At 44.1% G+C, this 21,671-nt stretch overlaps 1 protein-coding gene across 1 annotated transcript in view; it reads left to right on the top strand.

Moving 5' to 3' along the window:
* The window catches only part of LOC126251589 (uncharacterized), a 338,248-nt gene that overhangs the window by 216,363 nt on the left and 100,214 nt on the right, over window positions 1-21,671 (top strand). Inside the window, exons 3-4 of the mRNA XM_049952121.1 lie at window positions 4,458-4,584; window positions 10,262-10,405. Coding sequence (XP_049808078.1) covers window positions 4,458-4,584; window positions 10,262-10,405 — 271 coding nt within the window. The remainder of the gene's footprint in view (window positions 1-4,457; window positions 4,585-10,261; window positions 10,406-21,671) is intronic.

The following is a 21,671-nucleotide window of genomic DNA, read 5'->3' as shown; positions in this document are numbered from 1 at the left end:
GGGTATTAGATTAGGAAATGAGACACTTAAAGTAGTAAAGGAGTTTTGCTATTTGGGGAGCAAAATAAAAGATGATGGTAGAAGTAGAGAGGATATAAAATGTAGACTGGCAATGGCAAGGAAAGCGTTTCTGAAGAAGAGAAATTTGTTAACATTGAGTATAGATTTAAGTGTCAGGAATTCGTTTCTGAAAGTATTTGTATGGAGTTTGGCCATGTATGGAATTGAAACGTGGACGATGAATAGTTTGGACAAGAAGAGAATAGAAGCTTTCGAAATGTGGTGCTACAGAAGAACGCTGTAGATTAGATGGGTAGATAACATAACTAATGAGGAAGTATTTAATAGAATTAGGGAGAAGAGAAATCTGTAGCACACCTTGACTAGAAGAAGGGATCGGTTGGTAGGACATGTTCTGAGGCATCATGGGATCACCAGTTTAGTATTGGAGAGCAGCGTGGAGGGTACAAATCGAAGAGGGAGACCAAGAGATGAATAAACTAAGCAGATTCATGAGGACTTAGGTTGCAGTAGGTACTGGTACATGAAGATGCTTGCACGGGATGGAGTAGCAAGAAGAGCTGTATCAAACCACTCTCTGGACTGAAGACCACAACAACAACAACGAGTACATCATTTACCTTGGCGACAAAGTCAATTTCAGTTAGATGTCTCAATGTCTGTGGAGGAATTCCCCCCCCCCCCCCCCCCCCCAGAGAAGGTAGTAACGTTGGGCTTTGGAATCTGGAGCGAAATCGACGTTCTAACTCTTCCCAAAAGTGTTGTACTGGGGTCAGTCGGGATCCAGGGCAGGCCAGGCCATTTCAGAAATATTATTTTCCACAGAACATTGCCTCTAGACTGCTTTATGACGTTTTGGATTGCAATATAATAATTGTCTCCAAACTGTTCCTCTACTGTATGCAGTAAAAAGTGCTGTAACAACTGGCCAGATCCTTCCAGATTTAGACTTCTCTTAAGAACACTGACGGGTCTAGGCCCCAACTACAAAAAGCACTCCCCTACCGCAGCATCACCTTCTCTGTATTGCAGCGCCGGCACTACAAATGATGGCAGGCAACGTTGCCCACGGGCTCGACAAACACAAAAACTTCCATCTGATTGCCACAGGACATTGCGTGACTGATCAAACTATTCGTTTCCAGTCATGCATTGTCCTGTGGCGTCTCTTTTTACAACATCTTAAGGGTCGCTCAGCACTGACTGCTGAAATGTGTGTCTTAAGAGGGGCTGTGTGCCCCACTGTTTTCATCTCCTTACGCACAGTCGCTGTGCAGGCTGGACTGCTGGTAGCACTCTAGCACTCTGGTACTCACGAGTTATTCCTTGCACTTATTGCATGCTATTTCTTACAATCTCCCTCCAAAATGCTCGACGTTGCCTGTTCATCAGCACATTAGCTCTGCCTGGTCTTGGTTTATGTGTTGTTGCTACTTCGCGTTTGCACTACATAGTCACCTTGTCAACAGTCGAGTTGGGCAGGTTTAGGACGGTTGAAAAGTCCCTGACTGATTTGGTATTCAGGTGACATCCAGTTATCAGTGGACGTTAGAAGTCACTGAGTTATCCTGACAGATCCATTCTGCTGTTCTTGCTTCTTTAGTTACAACACAACGCTCGTTGCCTACTTTTACACTACTGGCCATTAAAATTGCTACACAAAGAAGAAATGCAGATGATAACGGCTATTCATTGTACAAATATATTATACTAGAACTGACATCTGATTACATTTCCACGCAATTTGGGTGCATAGATCCTAAGAAATCCTTATCCAGAAAAACCACCTCTGGCCGTAATAACGGCCTTGATACGCCTGGGCATTGAGTCAAACAGAGCTCGGATGGCGTGTACAGGTACAGCTGCCCATGCAGCTTCAACACGATACCACAGTTCATCAAGAGTAGTGACTGGCGTATTGTGACGAGCCACTTGCTCGGCCACCATTGACCAGACGTTTTCAGTTGGTGAGAGATCTAGAGAATGTGCTGGCCAGGGCAGCAGTCGAACATTTTCTGTATCCAGAAAGGCCCGTACAGGTCCTGCAACATGCGGTCGTGCATCATCCTGCTGAAATGTAGGGTTTCGCAGGGATCGAATGAAGAGTAGAGCCACGGGTAGTAACATATCTGAAATGTAACGTCCACAGTTCAAAGTTCCGTCAATGCGAACAAGAGGTGACCGAGACGTGTAACCAATGGCATCCCATACCATCACGCCGGGTGATACGCCAGTATGGCGATGACGAATACACGCTGCCAATGTGCGTTCACCGCGATGTCACCAAAAACGGATTCGAACATCATAATGCTGTAAACAGAACCTCGATTCATCTGAAAAATGAAGTTTTGCCATTCATGCACCCAGGTTCGTCGTTGAGTACACCATGGCAGGCGCCCCTGTCTGTGATGCAGCGTCAAGGGTAACCGCAGCCATGGTCTCCGAGCTGATAGTCCATGCTGCTGCAAACGTCGTCGAACTGCTCGTGCAGATGGTTCTTGTCTTGCAAACGTCCTCATCTGTTGAGTCAGGGTTCGAGACGTGGCTGCACGATCCGTTACAGGCATGCGGATAAGATGACTGTCATCTCGACTGCTAGTGATACGAGGCCGTTGGAATCCAGCACGACGTTCCGTAGTACCCTCCTGAACCCACCGATTCCATATTCTGCCAACAGTCATTGGATCTCGACCAACGCGAGCAACAGTGTCGCTATACGATAAAGTGCAATCGCGATAGACTACAATCCGGAACCGTGATGGTACGCATTTCTCCTCCTTACACGAGGCATCACAACAACGTTTCACCAGGCAACGACGGTCATCTGCTGTTTGTGTGTACCCTCCTGAACCCACCGATTCCATATTCTGCCAACAGTCATTGGATCTCGACCAACGCGAGCAACAGTGTCACTATACGATAAAGTGCAATCGCGATAGGCTACAATCCGACCTTTATCAAAGTCGGAACCGTGATGGTACGCATTTCTCCTCCTTACACGAGGCATCACAACAACGTTTCACCAGGCAACGACGGTCATCTGCTGTTTGTGTATGAGAAATCGGTTGGAAACTTTCCTCATGTCACAACGTTGTAGGTGTCGCCACCGGCGGCAACCCTGTGTGAATGCTCTGAAAAGCTAATCATTTGCATATAACAGCATCTTCTTCCTGTCGGTTAAATTTCGCGGCTGTAGCATGTCATCTTCGTGGTGTAGCAATTTTAATGGCCAGTAGTGTATATTGGCGCGTCCACCACCCGTAACAACTACCTGTCAGTTTCGCGTTATATAGAGGTGCATGAATACTTGTGATGAGACAGTGTGTGACTTTACGACTGTACCTACTCCCTCAGGACCGAATATCATGCCAGAAAAATTGTTCTGAGATTTAATGTGCCGGTTTCTCAAGCTAGTGGCAGCACGGCTGTCATCGTTAACACCCGTTATCTTTTTAAATTTTAGTATGAATAATTCATTTCAAAGAGTCTCCCACAAATTTTGAAAATAATGAAGATGAGTAAAGCTGTCTGTAACCACAAAATTGGACAAAACACCACAGTGTGTTGCGAGTTATGATTCTATTGGAGGTAGTTATGCCCCTGTGTCCTTCTGACCTTAGAACTGATGTACCCAGACAATCACAGCCAGACCAAGCCTTTAACGTGGACCCGTGACCATTGTGCAAGTTGGCGTTTTTCATATTGACAAACCATTGCCCAAGTTCAAAGAAGCGATGAAGGACAGAAGATATCTTAGCAGCGGGTTGAGACTTTCGTATTTGTATTCTGACATTAAAAAACTATAAAATGTGTTACTAGAATGAGGGCAACCACTGATGAAACAACCTAAGCGTTTTTTATTGGACCATGTGTAGTAATGAACATTATTAGGAAGATTCTTTGCAAGAAATTTTTGGCATTTAACTGTAGACTTGTATTCATTTATTTCACACAATCGTAATTTCGGCTTTCTAACCATTCTCATCTGCAACTTGAAATCTCAAAAAAGTGTTCAACTTGCCTAAATAACATGTCATCGTCGACGTAAAATTTGTCTGTTCTTATTTAGGCGATTGTACATCATTTACGCAGGTCGGGCAATGTTTGAGATTTCAAATTACACGTGGGAATGGCTACAGAGCCAAATTATGATTTTGTGAAATAAAGGAATAAAAATCTAATGTCAAATGGCAGAAATTTATTTCGGAAACTTCTATATGGCTGTAGTCCTCCATGAAGGAAAACTCATTACGTAGAATTCTGCAGAGATTCCATGGAATGCTATGAATGACTATCCTGTGGTGAGATTTAGAGCTTCATGTAAATAACTGGCTGATTTTCAGTATGGGGAGTCTCTCGGCGTCCACCTTGTTAAACATTTATTATACGAGGACAGTGATGTCTTCTATATTGACAGTCGTTCCATGCCTTTGCAGATCTCGACGACGGGCCAGTACGGCTCGTTCGGTCTGCTGTTCGACGGGGTGCTGCAGCAGCTGGGTGCGCAGTCCACGGGCGCCACGCTCATCATGAACATGCTGTCCGCCGCCGTCAACTTCACCGGTGAGTCGTCCGCTCTGCTGCATAACACAAGCAGACACCTCACTACCCACCATGCAACTACTGCCAGAGGTTTACAGTACAAACCGGTTCATCTTGCTTTTCCACTGCGATTTCCGTTCTATCCTTTCATCTAAATTCGCCACTTCGACAATATCTTACAGCAGTTTCTTACCAACATCATTCCACTACACTGGCTCCTCGTGAAATAACCGTACGTTTAGTAGAAACACAGAAAGGTAAGTGTCTGATATCGCAGCAAAACCCAGGTCATTATAGATGTAGTGCTAGATAAGAAGAAACAGCATATGGGAGGAAATCGGTTGTGGCCATGTTAAAGAACCCATAAATATCTTGGTGAAACCACGAAAACAGAACATGAACATAAGAGCACTGACTTGAATTCCTTGCCGCGTGGGATTAGCCGAGCGGTCCAAGGCGCTGCAGTCATGGACTGTGCGACTGGTCCCGCCGGAGGTTCGAGTCCTGGCTCTGAGCACTATTGGACTTAACATCTGAGGTCATAAGTCCCCTAGAACTTAGAACTACTTAAACCTAACTAACCTAATGACATCACACACATCCATGCCCGAGGCAGGATTCGAACCTGCGACCGTAGTGGTCGCGCGCTTCCAGACGGAAGCGATTAGAACCGCTCGGCCACACTGGCCGGCCGTTCGAGGCCTCCCTCGGGCATGGGAGTGTGTGTTTGTCCTTAGGATAATTTAGGTGAAGTAGTGTGTAAGCTCAGGGACTGATGACCTTAGCAGTAAAGTCCCATAAGATTTCACACACATTTGAACATTTTGGAACTTGAATTCCTTCTGCCTGAATACGAGGAACAGTTTTAATTGTCACCTCGAAAAATACAGGTCGATTTTAAAAAAGATTAGGTTTCACTTGTTTATTACAAGCTATGAATGATAGAAACAAACTGCGCATGTCATTGGATACAGGACGGTTCAAAGTTACGTCATAAATTTAGACAACATTGTCCGTGGAGTGCAGCGATCTGGTGCTAACTTTGATGAAAACAACAGTCGAGATCGGAATAATTTTTTTTTATTATGACCGGTTTTGGCTTACGTTATAGCCACATTCAGATTTCTTGAGCCCCCTATGGCTTTTCACGTGATTCTACAATCGTACTGTTTGTACTGCCTATGATCTTGGTATCACGTGAAAAACCGGGAAGGCACCAGCACCAGCCAAAGAGGGACAAGAGGATGGCTTTAACATAAGCTGAAACCGGTCATAATATGCAAATGTTATTGCAATCTGGACTGTTGTTTTAACCAAAGTTTTATATTCGCATAAACACTACGCTATACACTAGCCATGAGCATCGTGCGTTGCTCGAGAAACTAAGAAATACTAGTCCACTTCATTCCAGATAAGAATCAATAGGTCCCTGTTCATAGAATCGACAGGTTCAACAATTCGATTTCCAGCTCGTGAAGACTGGCTACTGTAGGTGGGACGAAGAATCTGTTTTTTATGTACCCCCACAGGAAAAAATTATCTAGGTGTGATATTTAGTGACCTGGGAGGCCAAAATCAATGAAAAAGACGTTTCTGGCAACGGAAAAACCGGGTTTAGAAGCATCCGCAATTTACGCAACAGATTCCAGCTCAGTAGCCATTGAGATCAGTAGTTTTCAGTGTTTGGTGACATTTCTGTATACTCGACTGATGGTGCGATTCTCAAACTGTATTAACAAACGCAGCATCAAAAACACGTTATAATTAAATACGGAATTATTTTTAAGAACAAATGCACAAATTTGAATATACACAGTCTAGTCGCAGTAAACTGTCCATCGCCTCTGTTCAACATCACAGATGGCAGGTGGTAGCACTAACAGTGGAGTGTATATAAAGCATATCGGCCGGACGCAGAAAACAGTGCAATCTTTGTCGTAACGCAGAAGTGGACCGATGTATCTCACATCCAAAAGGGCATTATCATTGGCATTCGGGCCAAGTGTGTAATCAACAACCGTTCACCGAAAGTTGCTGCATGTAGACCTCCACAGCAGGCACCTGGTTCAGGCACCCATGCCGACTGTTGTTCATCGACGACGAAGGCTGGAATTTGCGTGCTAATACGGCAATTGGACGTCCACTGAAAGGCGAAAGGTCGCCTTTTCTGGTCAATCACGTTTTATTTTCCATCGGACAGATGGCCTTTGGCGTGTACAGAGTAAAATGTCTGAAAGCAAACACCCTGTAAGGAAGACGGAGCGTTATGGTCTGGGAAATGTTTCCGTAGCTTTCCCTGGCTGATATCGTCATTGTGGAAGGCACAGTGGATAAACAAAAGCAAGCATCTACCCTTCAGGACCATGTCCACCTCTACATGCAGTTTCTTTTTCCTCGGCACGATGGCATCTATCAGCAAGACAATGCAACGTGTCACGCATCTCGCAGTGTACGTGTGTGATTCAAAGGTCACCAGGACGAGTTTACCGTACATCCCGGCCACCAAACTCATCGAATTTAAACCCAATCGATAACCTGTCAGACCATCTCGATTGTGTTGTTCGCGTCATGGATCCTCAAACGAGTAACCTAGCGCACCCGGCCACGGCAATGGAGTCGGCGCGGCTCCACACCTCTGTCGGTACCTTCCTCAACCTCGCTGACTCTCTTCCTGAACGTCTCTCGCCGTAAAAAGTAGTTATTCCCGCTTTTCACAGGTTAGAATTCATTTAATACCGTCAGCTGATGACTGGTGTTGATATATATCAACGGGGACAGGTGAAAATGTGTGCCCCGACCGGGAGTCGAACCAGGGATCTCTTGCTTACATGGCAGACGCTCTATCCATCTTTTTTTTAATCTCATTTTGTTCACTTTTGTTCGTTGCATCTGCTCGGGGCGGACGTCGTATGACTTCCGGTTAAGATCGTTGTTGATCGATTAACTCATTTTTTTATTATTATTATTACAGAGGGCAGCTAACCCTCTGTCCGAACACGCTGAGCTACCGTGCCGGCAATCTTCTTTGTATCGTTCCAATTTTAGTATATGTACCGCCGAAGGAAGTACAGTGAGCCACCGAGGGCACAGAGAATAGTGCGACTGCAGGGACTATCTCGCGCACACCCCCCGCGAGACCCACATTCTCACCTTGTTTGTCCATACACTACACTCGTAGTGTCCCACCCCAACACACTCTTTACTAGTGGAAGACATTCTTACCAAGTCACGTAAGAGTTCGGGGAATATGTGTGCATCCGCACAGAAGAAGAAGGTCATGGCCGGTATTGCCAGAACTATATACTTATATGAATATGGTGTCTCTTCTTCCGGACATGTCCAAAAGAAGAGACACCATATTCATATAAGGATACTTTTCACAGGTGGTCACGTTAATGTGACTTGGCAGTGTAGTTTTCAAACTACACAAAATCATCATAATAACGATAGTACTTGTGCCCATTGTCAAAATATGTCCAAAAAAGTGGGAATTTTAAGTACAGCACGTGAGTCATTTACGATTCAGTTATGCACGTCAATAATAACGTTTATAATTACCACACAAACAGCTATGCCTGCGAGTGAGAAACAAGGTTTAGACCGAACTTGCATTTAGCAATAAATAAATTACATAAAATCAAAGCAGCATTTTCTCCTAATAAATAAATTTGTACAATAAATTACCTAGAGAGATTAAAAAGATTACTAAAATCAAATTATTTAAAAAGATAGTTTAGAATTACCTACTGACCACACACTCTGTGCTATGAAAGATAACGCAGAGTAGGGGATGGGTGAACACGTGAAACACAAGTACTCGGAAATAATAATAAGGTTAAGGTAGATCTGTCATTTCACAATACACTTTCACGCTGTTTTCGTTCCTGGAAAATCACATATCAAAACTCTGCAATGGATGCTAGTATCTTATCTGCTTTTTGAGACGAACATCTCACTCATTAGACGACGATGCTCACCCAGTTATTTAGCCATGTAAACTGCAAGTTACGGCACACATAACTGAAATCAGACATCAGTGTCGTGGTGCTGATGTCTGAAAATAGTCTGTGTATTCTGAGTATAGTGTGCTCAATCAGTGTTTATGAGACTGAATGAACAGTGTAGGACTAGCTTTCTACGTTATGAGATTGCGCTGTTTTAAACGGAGCGGCCTTGGAGGACGGAGGTTCTAAACTCCATCTGGCCATCTTGATTTTGGTTTTCCATGATTTACCTAAGTTATTCCAGGGGATAATTGCTACTACAAATCGTGTCCCATCCAAATCAAATCACACCTTCCTGTATATACACTGGCTCACAAATAAGTGAGTGGAGGTGGAAATGAAATGAAACAGCACAGGTTGAGAGCGTATGTTGTTTCAGTGTTATTTCGAATCTTGTTTTCAGACAACTTGGCAAAACTGAGCCCACTTATCAGTACAGTGTTCCAGCTGATCTATATGATTCACTGATTATGTTGTGAAAGGTTTCATAAAGACGGTGTATTCTCTCCTGAGGCAAAGTGGCTCACAATTGTTGTAACTGGTCGTTGACATCCTGCATACTGGCAATGCGATGGAGTGGAATTGACGTCCGAGATGATCTTGCTGGATATGAGAGTACCTCTATCCCACGCAGACAGCTCAAAGACACACGTAGTGTGTGTGGACGAGGAACGGCCTGTTGAAAGATGGCACCAGAATACTGACGCATCAGACGTAACAGGTGGGACGCAGCATGTCTGTGGCATGCCATTGTCCCGTCAAGGCGTCCGTGACCTGAGGTGATACGTGACGGCTGATGGCTTTCAACATCTTGACACAGGAGTAACAACTTGTGCCTCTCCAAAAAATTGGGAGAATGGGACATCTCACCAGATCACCGTTACGCTCGCCGACGATGTCATGTGGGATAATGCAGAACCGCAATTCATTGCTGGACACAATGTGACGCCAACCATCAGCCGTCCATGCGTCCTGGTTATGGGACTATTGCAAACGCAGCTCCATTCTTATTGTGAAGTTAGTGGCAGTCTACTCATGGGATGGTAATTCCCTGGTCCGTTTGCTGCTATTCTTCGACTAATGATGCAGGATGACACACAAGTTGCAGAGAGTCTATTATTTATTTTCGGATGGCAGCCACTGATGTGAAAGGGCTGCACAACACTGTGGCCTTCTCTCGTGGTTGTCAGATGCCGTCGACCAGAACCTTGATGGTGAGTATGACTACCTGTACATTCCACGCAGTCCTACATCCAGCCACTGTCGCATACGAATGCCCTCCAAATCTGGATATTGCACGATTCGAACAAACGGCCTAATGGGGACCCACAATGGGGCCCCTTTCACGCTCTGTCTGGTGCTGATAGCGGCGTCTCAGGAGTATGCGGCATTTCCGTGTGCTTCGCAGTGATCACACGACATCTAACGCTGTCCACGCCCTCATATACCCTGCCAGGCTTAGTAACAACGCTAAATACGAGCACTAATGCACTTTGATGGTGCTTCGACCTGTCACGGGGAATTGCAACTCTTATCATTTACCTACCAACTTATGGTGTGTACGTGTATGAAGTTATTTTGACGTCCGTGTCTTCTGGGTGCTTTTTCTTTTTGTCAGGCAGTGTATGACTTATGTATCATATTTTTGAACGGTAACATTACGACATGTCCAGTACCGTTGCATCTGCCCGCAGGCCTCGTGACGAACCGCCTGCTACGCTCCATGACGTACCGGATGGTCTCTGTCATCGGCGGCCTCATGTTCACGGTCGGCGTCATGCTCACCGTGTTCGCCCGCAGCATGGCGCACATCGTCATCACCTACAGCATCATCGCAGGCAAGTCTCTCCCCAGTGTGTATCTTTTATATCTTCCATGCGCTAAAATCTAGTGCTCCAGTTTCTGTGTGTGAGAAAGTGTATCTTTTATTAACTGAGACGTTCATAACATTGGTATGCTTTAAGGGGCTCCGGAACGCCCTATACTTGCAATGTTAAAATAACGCTTATAAATTACATCTTTCCTCACAAAGTATTTGAGGTAGGAAGTTGAACTTTTTACAGATTATTTATTGGAATATGAGCTACAACTTAACACAGGGATTTTACAAAATTTTAGTTCAGTTATTAAAGATGATTTTTTTCAATTGTAATGAAAATTCACAACATTTTTTTGCAATTTTTTATTTATATATTCAAGAATATACAGTTTTTTGGAAAAATGGTGTGTTAAATTATGCAGAAGGTACTGTGTAACATTTACTGAAAGTTTGAAACAAATATGTTTGGAAGATTCTTAGAAAACATGTAATTAGTATGAGAAAATAAAAGTTTTGGGAATCGAGCGACAAAGATTGGATTAACTTTTTAGTGCATTCCAGGTCCATAGGATGGATTATCCTCTGCAAACTCCTCCTCCAGCTTCTTCTTGTTCCTCCTCCTGTTTACTCTTGCTTGTATTTCTAGACTCTTTACAGCCCTGTCTGCAGCCCGAAGGCGTTCCTCGTCTAAAGCAAGCATCGCTCGTACCATGTTAGAACCTATCTTCATTCCCATATTTCTAAATACCTTGCACCTTACAATGTTGCCTTCATTGAAAGTCGCAACAGCATCATACACAGCAAAGTGAAGTGTTTCTATTCCAACAAATACAGTCTTGGGGATTCTCGACCATATAACACTATTTACACTTTCATTGGGGTTTTGAGTTTTTCCGTGAATACACTTTTTCAACAGTTCAGGTGCTGCTAAGTCTCTGAAAATAGGTTTTATCACCTCCATTATTGCATGAGGCAGACTATGCTTATGAGTGTACACTTCACCAGTTAGCAATCCTTTGTTATATTTACACCAACTGTCTTCTTCTTTGGGACACAAGCTATGTTGGGGATTTTCATCGTCTTTATTGTTTACAGTAATAACACATACCTTTGGCTTTCCAACATTTCTCCTTTTCTTAAAAGCCTTCAGAGGATTTCTAATTACTTTTACTCATTATTATACTTCAACAAAACAGAGACTCAAGAAACAGAATTAATTACGAATATTTTCGAGATAACGACAGAGTAAATAAACATGAAACAATCGACAATCACACCAGCGATATATATTGAACCATCACAGGTTAGCCACAACACATCACTAAAATGTACCTGATGAACACGGACGTTAATAATAACACCATTTGACAGTAGTTTAACAGCGCCACAGTGGGTCACGCCCATGTAGAACACATTTCAAAAAAAATTTAAAAATAGTTGTAGTCTTCGGAATTGAATAAATTATATATCTATTAAAAGGTAATAGTCTGCAGATTCAGAAAACGCAAAAAAGTAAAAATTGAACTTTTCATGATTTTGAGCCTTTCCGGAGCCCCTTAATCAAGTCTGGGCCTATAGTTTTATACAGAGGGGTCCAGAAAAATGTAGACACTCTTTGATAGTATTAATGGAACAAAATGATATACCGTTACAATTCTTACACTAGCTGAAGGTTATTTAATGTGTTCAAAGCGACCACCATTAACAGTCAAACAAAGTCGATGCAGCTGTGCTGTTGACCGAACTACAGCTGTCACTCTTGCTGGTGTGACAGCCGCGTATGACACCTCAATGTTTCCTTGTAGCTCATTCGGTGTAGCTGGCTTCTGTTGATAAACTTCATTTGTCAAGGTCTCCCATTGGTAGAAGAGGTATAAGGTATGAAGACCGTGGTGGATACTCGACAGGCCCTCTTCGATCTATCCCTCGTCCAGGCAGATTTTCATCCAAGTAGGCTCTGACATCTCGGTGGCTGTGATCTGAGCGCCATCTTGTTATAGGTAAAATGTTTCATTTGCACACGCCAGACCTTTTTTTATGCACACCCTGAACAATACCGTCGGCTTCAAATTCATCCCGAATATGATACTGTTACGAGTGTCGGTGGCTCAGTTCCGTACACATTACACCATTGCTGTTGCACTCCGTCAGGTTTTCGCGTTTTCAGTACCACTTCAGTTGCTCAAACGACAATCTTCGTTCATTTATTGCTGCATTGTCATCTGTTGATAAACGCGCGCCAAGATCTGTTGAGAAAACAATGGACTACGCCACCGCGCGAAATTGCAACAATACGTCATTTTGTTCCAAAGATAGTGACTGTCAAAAAGTGTCTATTTTTTTCTGGACCCCTCTATACGTAGAATTAGCCGCCATCAGCTTCTGTGTCGTTATTTTATTGTTTATAAACGTACTGTCATTAACCCAGCAACTGTTCTTGTTGCTGAAGTCATCAGTACAAAGACTGGTTTGGCGCAACTCTCCACGCTAGTATATCCTATGTTATATACTGCATAACTGTCACATCCTACTTCCGTATGAACCTGCTTACTGTAGTAAAGCTTTTGTCTCTCTCTCTTTAGCTCCATACAGATCACTTCTCTCCATTACCCTGTTAACTAATCCTCGCTGCCTCAGGAAGTGTCCCGTCAACCCGTGCCTTATTTCTGTCAAGTTACACCATGAAGCCTTCTTCTTCGCAGTTCGATTCAGTACTTCTTTATTAGTTAGTCTGAAAAGAAGAAAATGTGTAGTGTTGCAAAAGGATTCTGAAGATTAGACGGATAGATAAGGTAAGATTAGAGGAGGCTAATCGTAGAAACGGCGAGGAAGGAAACATAGGGAATTCACTAACTACAATAAAGGATACGACAATATGTCGTGTTATTAGAATATCAAGTCAGAGCTCAGCGTATTGGCCCAGATGGTCTGATCGGGACGGACCGATCCCCTGTCATCCTCTGCAGATGGCAGAATTTGGATGCACTATGGATAGAGTTGTGCTCCAGCTAACTCACTGTTCGATAGTGCTGGCAAACTACGTAAATGACGTAGTACGTCATAGGATTACCGGTAGCATTGGTAACACTGGTAAGGAAAGAAACGTAAACGAATATGTAAAAGAGAAACTGGAAGCCGACGACTTGTCTTAGCCTCTTTGTTTATTTGGTTGTTTGTTTTTGCGCGTAATTAGGGCCACACATCATTCAGGTTAGTACATTGTGTATTTTAATTTATTACAAAATATGGATTGAATTTTATAAGTAATAAAAATCTGTTGATCGCGTAGTTTCTGCGCTTGTATATCACCAAAGAAATTGCTTTTGGTGCAGATACGTAGAGTATACATGTGCAAACTTAAAACAAATATGTATATTATTGTTATTTCGTGCTCAGTAGAACGTTCTTCATTCTGATCTTAGGCAAGAGTTTCCCGTTAATGTTGTTAAATACGAAAGTTGTTTACAAATAACAGAAATGTGTTATATATAGGTTCGGCGAAGTTTTGAAGCGATGTTTGATATATTTTTGTTTTGCGGTTTCTTTTGTTTTACATTTTCGTTGAGAAAATTGCATTTTCTAGACCTATATGTCAACTTTATATTGTTTTCTTTATTTTTACTACAACATCCCTCTCATTTTGCAAATCAACAATTTTCGAATAAAATCTGAATTAAACATTGAAAATTTCAATTTTGCATTAATACTTGTTAGTTTTAAGTAAAACACGGGAAGATAACTATGTAGTACAAAATGTTCTATAGGTTGTCTGGTCCTTTATACATCCTTACTCAGTTTCCAGAAGGCACACTGCTTCTAGTTTTTAGGGGAATCTAGTAAGACACTGATCACGTATGCAAAGAAAGCGATCGTTATGAGGTAACGTCTTACATGTATGCAACACTCCTAATATGCGTGTAACGCATGTAAAAGTTCAACTGATCAAAGTTACTAGGAAAATTACCATAGTCTGCACTTACTTACGACAGTTTACGGTAGCCTACAGTAGTTTTCACCTCTAGGTATGTGGGAAGGGGCGGGGAGGGGGGGGGGGACGGACAGGGTTAGCACAATCTTCTCCCAGCTGTTGTCCGCTTGCTATACCTTGGAGCTGCTACTTCTCACTCAAATAGCTTCTCAGTTGCGTCACGAGGTAGAATGCACTACGTTCCAATCGTGCGAACAAAACAAAAATCCCTTGCAGTAGCGTGAATCTAAGCCAGGTCCTTTACATAAGATTAGAATATAGTTATGGAACAAATAATTCAAGACGTTTGCTGTAGGTGCAACTGTGAGAAGAGGAAATTGGCACAAGAGACGAAGCCGTGGTCAGCCGGATCAAGTCAGATGGAAGAGCAGAAATAAATTGATAAATAAACAAATAAAACTCGATCTGTACATTAAATCTTCAGCATTCCTATGCACCATTACGCTACTGTTCTCTTCTTGCCTTGTCAGTGTAAACTTACACTCCAAACGAATAGTTTCAGGAAAGACTTATCAACACTTAAGTTTATATCTGATGTTAACACATTTCCCCTTATCAGCGAAGCTTTTCTAGCTACTGCCAGTTTAAATTGTATATCCTTCTTAGTTCTACTTTACTTTTACTTTTTACTTTTGCCCGAATAGCAAAGCCAGTCAACATCTTTTACGGTAACATTTTCTCATAATATTTCATCTGCATAATCTCATTACGCTCCATTATCCTTGTTTTGCTTTCAGCGTAAGTACGCTTTGGTCCTTCAAATCGCGCACAGATTTCGTCGAATGGCTATGCACGGTCCCTGGAGGCTCCACGTGTACACGAGACCAAAAATTGTTGTTGCAGTGCTCTCCAAAGTGGTTTGCAGGCCCATCAAATTCTTAGAGAAGGGTTGAAACGTCTGGGGTTGTCATAAGTGTCAAAGATTGTCAACAACGTCGTCCGTTACTCATCGCACTGCGGACTGTCGTTTCCGACCGCGAAATGTATGGAAATCAATGCCTCAAAGGAAAGGATAGTTTCACTGATGCCCTTTTATCACCCCTGAGGCCGTTTTGAGCAGCGGTGCGTCTGACATGTTTTCCTCGGCCACCCATAAGAAAATAGCGTAATTTTGACGCTCAGCGCCGGACTTCTGACCTCCATCGAGATGCGTCAAAAGATGGTGTGAAGTGTGTTTGTGAGAGGGAGTGTGACGACCTTCCCATTGTGTCATATGTCCACGGTGGCGTTAGGGTGAGTTGTGGCGGAATTTGGTGCCAGTGCGACATCATTAACCCACCTTACAGTTCACATAAACTCGTGAGTGACATAATTAACCCACCTTACACTTCACATAAACTCTTGAGCTCTGGTCTTTTTCTCGCATATGTCGACACCTTGCTGTTTGGAGTGTCGTCGGGTGACGTCGCTGGACACTACGCTTTTGTACCATTACAGAGAAAGGTTGTAGCAGCTTTTAGCCAGATTTCAAACTTCGCTGTTGTTGTTGTGGTCTTCAGTCCTGAGACTGGTTTGATGCAGCTCTCCATGCTACTCTATCCTGTGCAAGCTTCTTCAGTACCTACTGCAACCTACATCCTTCTGAATCTGCTTAGTGTATTCATCTCTTGGTCTCCCTCTACCATTTTTACCCTCCACGCTGCCCTCCAATGCTAAATTTGTGATCCCTTGATGCCTCAAAACATGTCCTACCAACCGATCCCTTCTTCTAGTCAAGTTTTGCCACAAACTTCTCTTCTCCCCAATCCTATTCAATACCTCCTCATTAGTTACGTGATCTACCCACCTTACCTTCAGCATTCTTCTGTAGCACCACATTTCAAAAGCTTCTATTCTCTTCTTGACCAAACTGGTTATCGTCCATGTTTCACTTCCATACATGGCTACACTCCATACAAATACTTTCAGAAACGACTTCCTGACACTTAAATCTATACTCGATGTCAACAAATTTCTCTTCTTCAGAAACGATTTCCTTGCCATTGCCAGTCTACATTTTATATCCTCTCTACTTCGACCATCATCAGTTATTTTGCTCCCTAAATAGCAAAACTCCTTTACTACTTTAAGTGTCTCATTTCCTAATCTAATCCCCTCAGCATCACCCGATTTAATTTGACTACATTCCATTATCCTCGTTTTGCTTTTGTTGATGTTCATCTTATATCCGCCTTTCAATACACTGTCCATTCCGTTCAACTGCTCTTCCAAGTCCTTTGCTGTCTCTGACAGAATTACAATGTCATCGGCGAACCTCAAAGTTTTTACTTCTTCTCCATGAATTTTAATACCTACTCCGAATTATTCTTTTGTTTCCTTTACTGCTTGCTCATTATACAGATTGAATAACATCGGGGAGAGGCTACAACCCTGTCTCACTCCTTTCCCAACCACTGCCTCCCTTTCATGCCCCTCGACTCTTATAACTGCCATCTGGTTTCTGTACAAATTGTAAATAGCCTTTCGCTCCCTGTATTTTACCCCTGCCACCTTCAGAATTTGAAAGAGAGTATTCCAGTCAACATTTCACAAAGCTTCTCTAAGTCTACATATGCTAGAAACGTAGGTTTGCCTTTTCTTAATCTTTCTTCTAAGATAAGTCGTAAGGTTAGTATGACGGAATCCAAACTGTTCTTCCCCGAGGTCCGCTTCTACCAGTTTTTCCATTCGTCTGTAAAGAATTCGCGTTAGTATTTTGCAGCTGTGACTTATGAAATTGATAGTTCGGTAATTTTCACATCTGTCAACACCTGCTTTCTTTGGGATTGGAATTATTATATTCTTCTTGAAGTCTGAGGGTATTTCGCCTGTATCATACATCTTGCTCACCTGATGGTAGAGTTTTGTCATGACTGGCTCTCCCAAGGCCATCAGTAGTTCTAATGGAATGTTGTCTACTCCCAGGGCCTTGTTTCGACTCAGGTCTTTCAGTGCTCTGTCAAACTCTTCACGCAGTATCTTATCTCCCATTTCATCTTCATCTACATCCTCTTCCATTTCCATAATATTGTCCTCAAGTACATCGCCCTTGTATAAACCCTCTATAAACCCTCAAACTTCGCAATGCTACATAATTACGAGGTTTCGAAAATATGATTCTTCCATTGTGTTTAGAGTTGCGCTCAACCAAAACTGCCGTTCTTCATCTACACCTACATCTACATCCATACTCCGCAAGCCACCTGACGGTGTGTGGCGGAGGGTACCCTGAGTACCTCTATCGGTTCTCCCTTCTATTCCAGTCTCGTATTGTTCGTGGAAAGAAGGATTGCCTGTATGCTTCTGTGTGGGCTCTAATCTCTCTGATTTTATTCTCATGGTCTCTTCGCGAGATATACGTAGGAGGGATCAATATACTGCTTGACTCCGCGGTGAAGGTATGTTCTCGAAACTTCAACAAAAGCCCATACCGAGCTACTGAGCGTATCTCCTGCAGAGTCTTCCACTGGAGTTTATCTATCAGCTCCGTAACGCTTTCGCGATTACTAAATGATCCTGCAACGAACTGCGCTGCTCTCTGTTGGATCTTCTCTATCTCTTCTATCAACCCTAACTGGTACGGATCCCACCCTGGTGAGCAGTATTCAAGCAGTGGGCGAACAAGCGTACTGTAACCTACTTCCTTTGTTTTCAGATTGCATTTCCTTGGGATTCTTCCAATGAATCTCAGTCTGGCATCTGCTTTACCGACGATCGACTTTATATGATCATTCCATTTTAAATCACTCCTAATGCGTACTCCCAGATAATTTATGGAATTAACTGCTTCCAGTTGCTGACCTGCTATTTTGTAGCTTAATGATAAGGGATCTATCTTCCTATGTATTCACAGCACATTACACTTGTCTACATTGAGATTGAATTGCCATTCCCTGCACCATGCGTCAATTCGCTGCAGATCCTCCTGCATTTCAGTACAATTTTCCATTGTTACAACCTCTCGATACACCACAGCATTATCTGCAAAAAGCCTCAGTGAACTTCCGATGTCATCCACCAGGTCATTTATGTATACTGTGAACACCAACGGTCTCATGACACTCCCCTGTGGCACTCTTACTTCGGAAGACTTCTCTCCATTGAGAATGACATGCTGCGTTCTGTTATCTAGTTTTGTTACAGTACATAAATGACGTAGTAAATGACAGGATACTGGTAGTACTGGAAGTATTAGTAGAAGAACAAATATGAACGTGTGAGAGAGAAACTGGAAACGACGACTTCTCTTTGTTTTTTTTTTCCGTTTGTCTGTTTTGCGCATGATTAGAACCGCGCATAATTCACTGTTAGTTCATTATGTACTTATATCGTCCGCATCGATAGCTGAGTGGTATAGTTCGGCGCTAGCGGCCGTGCGAAGCGGAGGTCCGATACTTCCGCCTGTGCGGCGTGTGCGAGTGTTTGTTTACTTGTGGACTTAGTCTGCGCGCGGGCTAGTAACAACGATCATGGCGAACAAGTACAGGAAAACTACATTACGATTCAATTTCTGCAAAGACTACGAACGACCAAAGGCCTTAGCAGTGGAACGATTCATTCGAGAGGACGTCAAGATACCGCCAAACGATATTGTCGGAATTCACCTGTCCAGCGTTAGTCCCACGGTGTATGTTAAGATGGTAAATGACGCGGCGTGTGAGAGAATTCTACAGGCGACAAAAGCTGGTCTCCGATTTTTCCATAGTGACGGGAATGTCGGCACGGTAACTGTAGAACATGCTGGTCTGGGTGTACGGACAATACGTGTTTTTGAGCTGCCATTTGAGCTCCCGGCTGACGAAGTTATCGAGGCTTTTAAGCCATACGGCACGGTACATGGTCACACAGCAGAACGCTGGACACAATTCGCCACGTACCCCGTTCTTAACGGAGTGCGACAGATCACTATTGATCTTCAGAAGCATGTACCGTCCTATCTGACAATTGGTGGTTGTCGGGCGGTGGTGATTTACGATGGTCAACCACGTACATGCTCTGGCTGAGGCCAGGAGGGACACCTCAGGTCGAACTGTATGCAACGGCGGATTACGCAACTGCCTTCAGATGTCCGGGAGCCGTCGCCGGCGATGACAGTACTACCGATCACCTATGCCAAAGCCCTCACTGCGTCCGCTGATGACCGAAAGGACACAGCCCCGGTGGAAGATCAAGATGGCACTCTCCGAAACCTTGTAGCAGACGTCGGGAAGACAGAGGATGCTGCTCCATCGAGCATCCAATCTACGGTGACAACATCAGATGAGACCGAACTCCCACCAACCACACCGATAGTACACGAAGCAGTTCCAGCCAAAACGGATGCTGTTCCGTCTGGAACGCACTCTGTAACGACAACATCAGTTTCGACCGAACTCCCGCCAAGTACAACGATGAGACTCGAAACACTTCCAGTTCCTACGGATGCTTTTCTGTCGGGCAGCCGTGATTCCCTACAATCTGAGGACATGGAAGGAAGATCACGCAAACAACGTTCCCCGAAAAGGAGGAAACGGCGTCGTCGCACGACATCTCCTAGGGATGACTCCCCTTGCCCCGACGACGATGTGCCTGTGGACCAAGACGACACAACAGCCTCTACGAAACAGGATGAGGCAATGGAAACTGTTCGATCAGACCCGCAGCGGTCTGTCATATTGACGGTACCGGGACGTGGTGATGCTGAAGAGGACTCACAACCAGTTGGCTCTCCAGACGCAGATGCTGTGGCTATGGACACGAATATATCACTGCCTGCAAATATGTGGTATGACGATATTGAGGAGGCGCCGGACGTCACACAGAGGCAGCCGGCACTCACGAAGACGGCCTAATAATTGCTGAAGGTGAACGGAGAGGGGCGAGAGAACGTCTTCTAACTCAGCCCCCAGCGCCGATGCAGGGAGATGTTGTTGCGCCTCGACAGAGGGGGATTCAACGCCATGCGAATCGTATTGCGACATTAAATATAAATGACGTGCGTTCACCGGCCAAAATACACCTACTGAAGGAAACGATTTGGGCATCTGATGTGGATATTGCTTTGCTGCAGGAAGTCCACATAGCTGCACTCCCATACATCGCAGGCTACCAATCCTATTCGTCACATGGAGAACACAATGGGAGTGGGGTGGCAGTTTACGTGCGAGATGGCTTCCCAGTGGAAAACGTGTGTTACCTTCCGTCGGCCAGGAGAATGGCTTTCACGACGTTTGGGACACGCATCATCAATCTTTATGCACCGTCGGGAAACAATCGGCGGCGGGAAATGGCGCGATTTTATGCAGAAGACATTGCCCCACTTTTCCATGGACGTTATGAATGTGTAATAATTGGTGGAGATTTCAACTGTGTTCTCAGCCAGAAAGAACAATGGCCGCAAGCAAACATCAGCCAAGAGTTGCGAATCGTTGTCAACGACCTTGTACTTAGTGACACGTGGGAATTACGACATGGAGATGCACCGGGATACACCTATGTGACAAGTCATTCGGCGAGCAGGTTATATCGCATTTATATCTCACGGGCTCATGCAACTGATGTCCAGGACGCGGAACGCTGGCCATTGGCATATTCCGACCACAGCGCTTACATCTGTACGGTGCTTCTTCCCCGTAGAGAGGTGTGGAACAGTAAGGCCCCGTGGAAATTAAACATTCAACATCTACATGATCCTGAATGCCGTCAACGGATCCTTGAGACATGGACGATGTGCGAGCGAAGGGTTGGAAGCTTGATTGGTGGCTGACTTGTACTAAACCGGCGCTTCGCCGTACGTTGATCTCTTATAGCAGGGAGATGGCAGAATGGCGCCGCCGTACGACCGACTTTTATTTTGCAGCGCTGCGCGACCTGGATGATGGTCCGCCGGGACAGGACGTTTGGATCTAACGCAAAAGGATAAAAGCTAAACTAGTGGCTTTAGCTCGGAAACATCTTCAGGGAACCATGGTGCGCGCCAGATGTCACGATACGATAATGCACGAGATTCCTTCCATGCACCACGTCGTGAATGAACGAAAGCACCGACGACGCGTTTTGGTACGGGAATTTATTACCCGCGAAGACCGAAGAGTGACGCGTCAAGCGGACATTGTCTCATCATTCGTCGACCATTACCAACACGTCTATCGGGAAGAAGCAGCCCCTGTCGCTGACCTCGAGCGTATAGCCACGTACGTCTCCCGTACACTGACGGTGGAAGCCGCGGGAACCTTACTGGAAGCCATTAGCTGTGAGGAAGTACATGATGCGATCGCAAAGGGTGCGTTGAATAGGTCCCCAGGCATTGATGGACTTCCTGCTGAATTTTATCGAGAAT

This window comes from Schistocerca nitens, chromosome 4, assembly GCF_023898315.1.
Source record: "Schistocerca nitens isolate TAMUIC-IGC-003100 chromosome 4, iqSchNite1.1, whole genome shotgun sequence".
Lineage (NCBI taxonomy): Eukaryota > Metazoa > Arthropoda > Insecta > Orthoptera > Acrididae > Schistocerca > Schistocerca nitens.
The sequence above is the reverse complement of the archived record's forward strand: the minus strand, read 5'-3'. Positions and strand labels throughout refer to the sequence as shown.